The 8,950-nt window shown below is 42.8% G+C and overlaps 1 protein-coding gene across 2 annotated transcripts in view; it reads left to right on the top strand.

Annotated features, from left to right (window-relative positions):
- The first annotated feature begins 1,039 nt into the window (after positions 1-1,039).
- TTC28 (tetratricopeptide repeat domain 28) overlaps positions 1,040-8,950 on the top strand; it is a 379,945-nt gene continuing 372,034 nt past the window's right edge. For both annotated transcript variants that reach the window (XM_081113799.1, XM_081113798.1), the window contains exon 1: positions 1,040-1,263. In XM_081113799.1, coding sequence (XP_080969925.1) covers positions 1,168-1,263 — 96 coding nt within the window. In that variant the 5' untranslated portion in view covers positions 1,040-1,167. The remainder of the gene's footprint in view (positions 1,264-8,950) is intronic.

The following is an 8,950-nucleotide window of genomic DNA, read 5'->3' as shown; positions in this document are numbered from 1 at the left end:
GCTCTTCCCACTGGCCACCCAGCTAGAGGTGATCACAGGACTTGGAGAACCGAGCAAATGGAAATGAATCAAATGCATGACAACACTGGTGGGAAGAGCAACATTGTGGTAATCTGAGCTTTCTGCCTTTTCTGACTTTGGCTTTAGGCAAGTTACTTCAAAATGGGTGCAACCAGAGTACCAACCTCAAGAGTCTCAACCCCGAGACTTTGGAGGGAATCTTTGGGGGTCAACTCCTGCTTTCCTGGTCAGATACGAGGTAGAAGCTGCAGGGGATACCATGGGAAGGAAGAGACCTGTCTGAGAATGAAGCCATCAGAGGGTAGCGGAGCTGAGATGGGAGAAAGACAGGGTCCCCAGGCTGTAACAGGTGGAGGCAATACTTGAAGCGAGATTTCCCCTCTCAAGAGCCCGTGGTTTTCACCCAGTAAACAAACCTCCATGAGAGGTCCTGACGTCTGATTACCACTTGGTCCGCCTTAGGCCCGGTGTTGACACTTTATCTCGATGATTGCTTGCGTCTTCCCATCATGCCTTCGTTGTCGGACCTTATTAAGGAGAAACAGACCCGGATACCCGACCTTCATCACGCAAAGGGTTAGTGGAGACGCGGGACTGTAACTCGGGGTCCCATGGAGCCTGGCTCTCCCAGAATCCAGGGCTTGCTCGCGCACGTGCTTGTCCACTTCCACGCCGGGATGTCATCCTAGAGGCATCCTTCGCCCGGCACTTTGAGGGGGTAAGTCCCTCCTGGTCCAGAGCCTCGCCCCACGCCCTGTGCAACGGCTGAAGCAGGAGCCGCGCCGGGAAGGAGCCTGGGAATCGGGCCTGGGGTGGTCGGCCGTGCGGCAGGCGGCGGCGCTGAACCCAGAACGGCGAACGCTCCAGCGGGGCCGGACGGGTGCGGAGGGGGTGGGCGCGACGCCGGGAACAGCGGCCGGCTCCGAGGGCGCGAGGCGGGGCCCGCGGGGAGGGGGCGCGGCGCGTGCGCGCGTGCGCGGCGGCGGTGGGCTTCGCGGCGGCGCGCGTGCGCGTGCGCGGCGAGGGGCGGTGGGGGGTTGCCGCGGCGGCGCGCGGCACGGCGGGAACATGGCGCGCGGAGCCGGCGCGCGCTCCTAGCTGGCGGGACCGTTAGCTCGAGGCGGACGCGGCCCGGGCCCCGTGGGGATGGAGCAGTCGCCGCCGCCGGCGCTCGAGCCAACCCCGGGGCCGACTCCGGCGCGGAGCCGGAGGCGGCGGGAGCCGGAGTCGTCGCCGGCGCCGGTGAGTGCGTGAGGGGCGCGGGCCGGGAGACTTTCTTTGTGAAACTCCGTCGGTGGGAGCCCGGCCGGGCCTCGGCGGCGGACGAGCGCCCGCGAGGCGGAACCCGGCCCGCCGGACGGGTTCGAGCCCCGCCTTGCACCCGCGGGCGGCGGGGACTGGCCTGTCGCCTGTCCGTCTCCGTTTTCGCGGGAGGAGGTGCGCGCGCGCCGGGCTTGGGGGCGCGGTATACAGTCGGCGCCTAATGCGCGCGGCGTCTCCGCCTTTCCTCCGTTCTTGCGGGGCGGCGGGCCCCTAGACTAAGCCCGCCGGAGAGGTGGACGGCAGCCGCTGGGAGACAGGTGTCCGCGCAGCCGCGGGAGGCTCAGGTGCAGCCCGGCCCGGGTGGGAGCTCCGGGAGTGAGCTGTCCGTCCCAGGAAGGAAGCAAGTCTGTCGGTGGCTCAGTACAAAGTGACCCGGGGATGCTTCCCTTCCACCCCCGCTTCGTGGTGTGTTTGGGATGTCGGTTCGGGTGAGGGATGCTGAGCGAAATGGACTTTGGAGGTGTGGCATCTTGCTGGATGGGGTGGGATGGTCCTGAGCCTTGGGTTCTCAGAACCGCGGGGGCGGGGGGAGATAGGGGCTCCTGATGAAAATACGGGCGTCGCGACTCACCCCGGGCCCGCGGACTCTCCAAAGCATATGAGCAGATTTTGACTTTTTAAAAAAATATATTGATTTCAAAGAGGAAGAGGAAGAGGAAGAGAGAGAGAGAGAGAGAGAGAGAGAGAGAGAGAGAGAGAGAGAAACATCAATGATGAGAATCATGGATCGGCTGCCTCCTGCAAAACCCCTACCGGGGATCCAGCCCCCAATCCAGGCATGTGATCCTGACCGGAATCGAACCCGGGACCCTGCAGTCCACAGGCCAACACGCCATTCACTGAGCCGAACCAGCCAGGGCAGATTTTGACTTTTAAACACGCTCTCAAATTGTCATCATCAGGCTAATTTGACAAGCACTGCCTTCCTGTGGCCAGAGAGACCCGTTCTGTTGATGGGTCACCGTGGCATCCTGGTACCCGGTGCAGTGCCTGGCCCACGGTGGATGGTCAGTAAATATTTGTAGCAAGACTAAAGGACTCAGGGAGTTCCCAAAATAGTTCTCGAGACATTTTGAGACAAAGTTACAAACGTAACTTTTGTGACTGTTTATAATGCCTTGTTTTTAGTATAGGTTGTAGGCAAAGCAGGGTATATACATTGCTTAGTATAAGCCATCAACTATGAATACCCTAGCTAGGTTAACACTAATTTTGAAACAAAATTCTGAATTAAAAAAAAAAAAAAAAGCATGGTTCTTTCTCTCCATCATTTGGGAACACTAGGTTTATAAGGATTTTGTTTTCTTTGAGGCAGGTAAATATTTACATTGTCATCAAAGCAAATCTGAATTGCTGTTTATTCAGAACAGTTGGAAATTTGCTCAAACCTCTGAGTATTTGTCCTCTGTGTGTGATATTTTGAAATTGAGACTTATGTTTAGTTCAGAGTCTATGCTAAAGTAGGATTGTTTGAGTGAAAGTGATTTGATAGTTCAGGGGCTGTTTTTTTTTTTTCCATGGTTTTAGAAATTTCAGTAGTTGATTTCATTTTATTAGTTTCTTTTTTTGTTCACTGACAAAATATGAATGTATAGGATGACAAGACTTTGGTAGTTGAGATTGTATCTGAATAGTATTGAAAATTAGGTGCTTTATTGCCTCAGTGTGGCATTTTTGTAGTTTCTTTGGATGTTATTTTTCAAATTGAGATATAATTGAAGATAACATTAGTTTCAGGTGTACGACATAATAATTTGATATTTGCACATATTACAAAAAGATCACCACAGTAAGTCTAGTAAACGTCACCACACGTAGTTACAAATTTTTTTCCTGTGTTGAGAACTTTTAAGATATATTCTTAACTACCTTACATATAATACAGTACTATTAAGTACACTTACCATGCTGTACATCACATCCCCATGACTGACATTAAAAAAAAGTGTCTTTAAATAAACCTAGCTTTCTTGAGATGTAATTCACCTACACTAAGATTATCTCTTATTGTACAATCCTGGTTTATGGTATACTCACTGTGTGTCCACCATCACCATTATCTACTTTGGAGCATTTTCATCACCCCACAAAGAAATCCTGTACCCATTAACATTCCTTGCCTTTCTCTCAGCCTCTGGCAATAACTAACCTACTTTCTGTCTCTGAATTTAACTATTGTGGACATTTTACATAATGTAACTTATGTTTATTTTGTGACGGGCTTCTTTTACTTAGCACAGTGTTTTTTTGAGGCTGTGTAACATGTATCAGCACTCTGTTCCTTTTTATTGCCGAATAATATTTTGTTAAAAGGATATACCACATTTTATCTATCTATTCATCTGTTGATAGACATGTGGATTTTTTCTACTTTTTGGTTATGCTTGCCTTTTGGTATCTGAGGGAGATTGGTTCCAGAACCACCCCCACATGCTCAAGTCCCTTATATAAAATGGTATAATATTTGCATATAACCTATGCACATCCTCCTGTATACATTAAATCATCTCTAGATTACTTATAATGTCTAACACAATGTAAATGCTACACAAATAATTGTTACACTGTGTTATTTAGGAAATAATGACAAGAAAAATAAAGTCTGTATATGTTCAGAGGCAAGCATCCTAGATGTGTAACTACATGGTACACATTAGCAACAATGTAACTTTTTTTTTTTTTAAAATATATTTTATTGATTTTTTTACAGAGAGGAAGGGAGAGAGATAGAGAGTTAGAAACATCGATGAGAGAGAAACATCGATCAGCTGCCTCCTGCACATCTCCCACTGGGGATGTGCCCGCAACCCAGGTACATGCCCTTGACCGGAATCGAACCCGGGACCTTTCAATCCGCAGGCTGACGCTCTATCCACTGAGCCAAACCAGTTTCGGCCAATGTAACTTTTTTATCTGAACATTTTCAATCCCGGATATGGAACCCCTGGATACAGAGGGCCTATATGAATAATGCTGCTATAAACATTTATGTATAAGTTTTAGTGTGGACATATGTTTTAATTTCTCTTGGGTATATCCCAATTGGTGGGTCCCATGATAACTCTATTTTAACCATTTGAAGGAGCTGACAAACTTTTTTTTTTTTTTTTTTAAGGCACTGCATCATTTTACATTCCCACTAGCAATGTGTGAGGGTTTCAGTTACTCTGCATTCTTGCCAATACTTGCTATTTTCTGTCTTTTTAACTTTAGCTAACCTAGTAGGTGTAAAATGGCATCTCATTGCAACTTTGATTTGCATTTCCCTGATGACTAATGATGCTAAGCATAATTTTTTGTGCTTATTGGCCACTTATGTATTTCTTTGGAGAAATGTCTATTCAAATCCCTGTCCATTTCTTTGGGCTGGGAGTCCCCCCCCCCTTTTTTTTTTTTTTTAAATCCTCACCTGAGGATATTTTTCCATTAATTTTTAGAGAGAGTGGAAGAGAGAGGGGAAAGACAGAGAGAAACATCAATGTGTGAGAGAGAGAGACATTTATTGGTTGCCTCCTGCACCCTGGAGAGGAGCCTGCAACCGAGGTTCGTGCCCTTCACCAGAATCAAACCCAGGATCCTTTGCTCTGAAGGCCAACACTCTATCCACTGAGCCAAACTGGCTAGGGAAGTGGGAGGCAGGGAGGGGAGTCCATTTAAAAAACACACACCCATATATTTTTTAATTGATTTCAGAGAGGGAGAGAAAGATAGAAACATCAATGATGAGAATCATTGATTGGCTGTCTCCTGCACACCCCCTATTGGGGATCAAGCCTGCAACCCAGGCATGTGACCTTGACTGGAATCAAACTCCGGACCCTTCAGTCCGCAGGCTGATGCTCTATCTGCTGAGCCAAACTGGTCAGGGCGGGAGTCCATTTTTTAAATTGAGTTACTTGTCTTTTTTGTTATTGAGTTGTAGAAATTTTTAAAATATTCTGGATACTAAGTCCTAATCAGATATATGATTTGCAAATGTTTTCTCCCATTTTGTAGGTTGTCTTTTTACTTTTTTGATAATGTTCTTTGTTGCAAAAGAAGTTTTGCCATGAAGTCCATTTATCTATTTTTTCTTTTGTTCCTTATGCTTTTGGTGTCATATCTTGGAATCCATTGTCAAATCCAAGATCATGAAGGTTTACCCCTATGCTTTCTTCTAACAATTCTAAGTTCTTAGCCCTTATGCTTAGGTTGTCGATCCACTTTGAGTTAATTTTTGTGTAAGGTAGTGGTCCAGATACATTCTTTTGCATATGGTAATCCAGTTGTCCCAGCAATATATATTGAAAAAAAAAAACCACCCCCAAAACGATCTCACTGAATGGTCTTTGCACCCTTATTGAAAATCAACTGTCTATATATATGTTATGTTTATTTCTGGACTCTCCATTCTATTCTGTTATTCATTCTCATGCCGGCTCTATAATGTTTGATTACAGTAGCTTTTTAGAAGATTTTGAAATCAAGTGTAAGTTCTGTAATTTTGTTCTTTTTCAAGACTGTTTTGGCTTTCCTGAGTCCCTGGGTTTTAAGATCAGTTTATCAGTTTCTACCAAAAAACACTTGGGATTTTATAGGCATTGTTTAATCTGTCCTTTAAAAAAATTATTGATGAGAGAGAGAGAGATTGAGAGAGAAAGAAACATCAATTTTTATTGTTCTACCCATTCATGCATTCATTGGTTGACTCTTTTGTGTGCCCTTACTGGGAATTCAACCTGCACCTTGGTCCGTAGGGACGATGCTCCAACCAACTGAGCCACCCAGCCAGGGCCTAATCTGTTCTTTTAGTGATGTTTTGTAGTTTTCCAGTCCCAACTCTTGCACTTTTTTTTTTTCACTTCTTTCAAAAACTTATTTCTAAGTATTTTATTGTTTGATGCTGTTGTACATGGACTTTTAAAAAATTTAATTTTGTATTGTTCATTGTTCATCACTAGTTTATTGCTAGTGTATGAAAGAAATACAATTTAGTTTGGGATATATCTTTTAACTTCATCATTTAATGATAGACTGATCCAGTTTTCTGTTTCAAATCTTTCCCTAAAATAATGAGGAATGGTCTTTGAAAGCTTAAGTGTGGGTGCAGGTTTAGATTCACATCTCCAGGTTTGGCTCTGCTTCTTACTAGCTTGTATGTGTTTTGACAAATTTTGACTTATACATCTTAGTGTTCTCATATATGTAATCGGATAGTAATACCTATCCCATATAACTGACAAATAAAAGAGAATGTCAGTAGGTATTCAGAATAATGACTTGCATGTGGTAGGGATTTGATATTTGTTGTTTATCTTCCTGTGTTAATGAACTGCATTTAAAAGCATGCCAAAAAACAAAAAAGCAAACAAAGCACCAAACCAAAACAAAAATAACCAAAACCCTCCCTAAAACAAACAAACCTAAAACCACAGACCCACACATACATTGAAAAAACCCCAAAACCACAAAGATAAAAACCACAAACAAAAACCTCAAACCTCTTCCTGTCCCTATCACTTTTCTGTGACCCCAGAAAACTCTGAGTGCTTGAGGAATAATGAAAACCTCTCTCGTTCCACACTGTTGCATTGTAACAGCTTGCTAAATCTAAGCTGCTTATAGGGTGTCTGACAATGTATTTGTAATTATTATTAAAAATAATAAGTATAACTCAAAGCTGTTTGTTTTTATCCCAAAATTCTTATATGTTATCCTGTTCTTTCACTACTTATTTCTTCTAAAAGCAGAAGCAATATTTTTTAAAATAAAAATTGATGATTACCATTGTTTCTTTTGGATGGTTGCTATTAAAAAAAAAAAAAAAAAAAAAGCTCTGTTAGAGACAAAGGTTGATGTTTGAACTTAGACTTAATAGTGTTTTTGTAGGTAGGGTAGATTGCTATTTTGTATGGGAAGAAGTCAGAGACACAATTTAACCCAAATATGAATGCATGTATTGTGTTCATTGAATGTGTGTTCGCTATGAATCAAAGAAAAATAATTATTTACACTGGAAATACTATTTTATCAATAATACCTTACCTCCAAAATCACAACTACAATTAAAGTTATACTGTAATTGGAAAAAAAAAAGTATAACCTGTAAAACCACAGATTGGTAACTCACAGAAATTTCTATAAGAAACTTTAAAATCAAAGTTGATCTTTATTTTAACAAAATTCCCTTTTATAATCATAAAAGGTGAATGTGTGTATTGTATAAAACTAGAAAATATAAGACAAGCAGAAACAAAACCAAACCCCATAACCTTACTCATACAGAGATTGCTACTTTCAAAAGTTTCCCATGGAACTTTTTCTGTGCATCTTTCTAACAATAGGTAGACACATTCACAGAAATACATACAGACATTTTAACTCAAATAAGATAAAACTGCACAAAATATCTTTAATTTTTATTTTACTTGAAATAATCTTTATTTAGGTAAAATTTACCTACCATAAAATTTACCCATTAAAAAATATATATTTTTATTGATTTCAGAGAGTAAGGGAAAGGGATTGAGCGATAGAAACATCAGTGAGAGAGAATCATTGATTGGCTGCCTCCTGCCTGCCCCCTACTGGGGATTGAGCCCCCAACTGAGCATGTGCTCTTGACGGGAATCGAACTGGGACCCTTCAGTCCCAGGCCGACGCTCTATCCACAGAGCCAAACCTGCTAGGGCTAAAATTTACCAATTTTAAAGTGTATAGTCTTATGATTTCAGAAAGGTATATACAGTTATTTTATCACCACCAGAGTCAGTAGAAGTAATAGAAAGTTGTTCCTTTTTTGCCCTGGCTTGTTGGTTCAGTGACTAGAGCGTCCGGCTTTGGACTAAGAGGTTCCAGGTTTGATTCTGGTCAAGGGCATGTACCTCAGTTGCAGGTTCCTCCCCACTCCCCCCCCCCCCCCCCAGAGGCGGGTGCAAGAGGCAACCAATCAATGTGTTTCTCTGACATCAGTATTTCTTTCTTTCCCTTTCCCACTCTCTCTAAAAATCAATGGAAAAATATCCTTGGTTGAGGAGTGAGAGGAGGAGTTAAACTATAACCCTGTTTTAAGTCTCATGAACACTTGTCTGGTTATCAAGGATCATTTTTGCCAACCATGACTCTTACATTGGATTAAAGTGTAGGTTTTGTAGAAGTATTGGTGACTGAAGTTCAGAATTCTGTACTTCTGTGCTTTGACCTAGATTTCACTCTCTCTGACCGATGTGAATGCACAGAATATTATATCTTCTCTAATTAAGAATTTCTAGGTTCCTGCTGGATTGTGTTTTTCTGTAGCGTTCTTTCTAATTATCTCATGACAGGCTTCTTTTGATGATATTTATTTCAATAAAAGATAGTTTCTTTTCCCTCCACTTTGGGACTGTTGGGAAAAATTGTAAAATAGTTGAAATGGACTTGGAAAAAGATTACGGGGTATCTTCAGTGGAAAATAGTTTGTCTGGAATGCAGTGTACCTTTCTGGGTTGTCTGATTCCATGAAGTTTTTACCTTTCATTGTCTTTGAACTACCTTATAGCCCTATACATTGTCCTAGACATCTAGGATATGATATCCCTGTACGCAGAGGAAAAATAGTGGTTGCCTATGTGGGAGATTAGCTCTG

This window comes from Myotis nattereri (genome assembly GCF_964212035.1).
Source record: "Myotis nattereri genome assembly, chromosome: 19".
NCBI classification, from domain to species: domain Eukaryota; kingdom Metazoa; phylum Chordata; class Mammalia; order Chiroptera; family Vespertilionidae; genus Myotis; species Myotis nattereri.
This window is presented reverse-complemented; position numbering and strand designations above follow the sequence as displayed.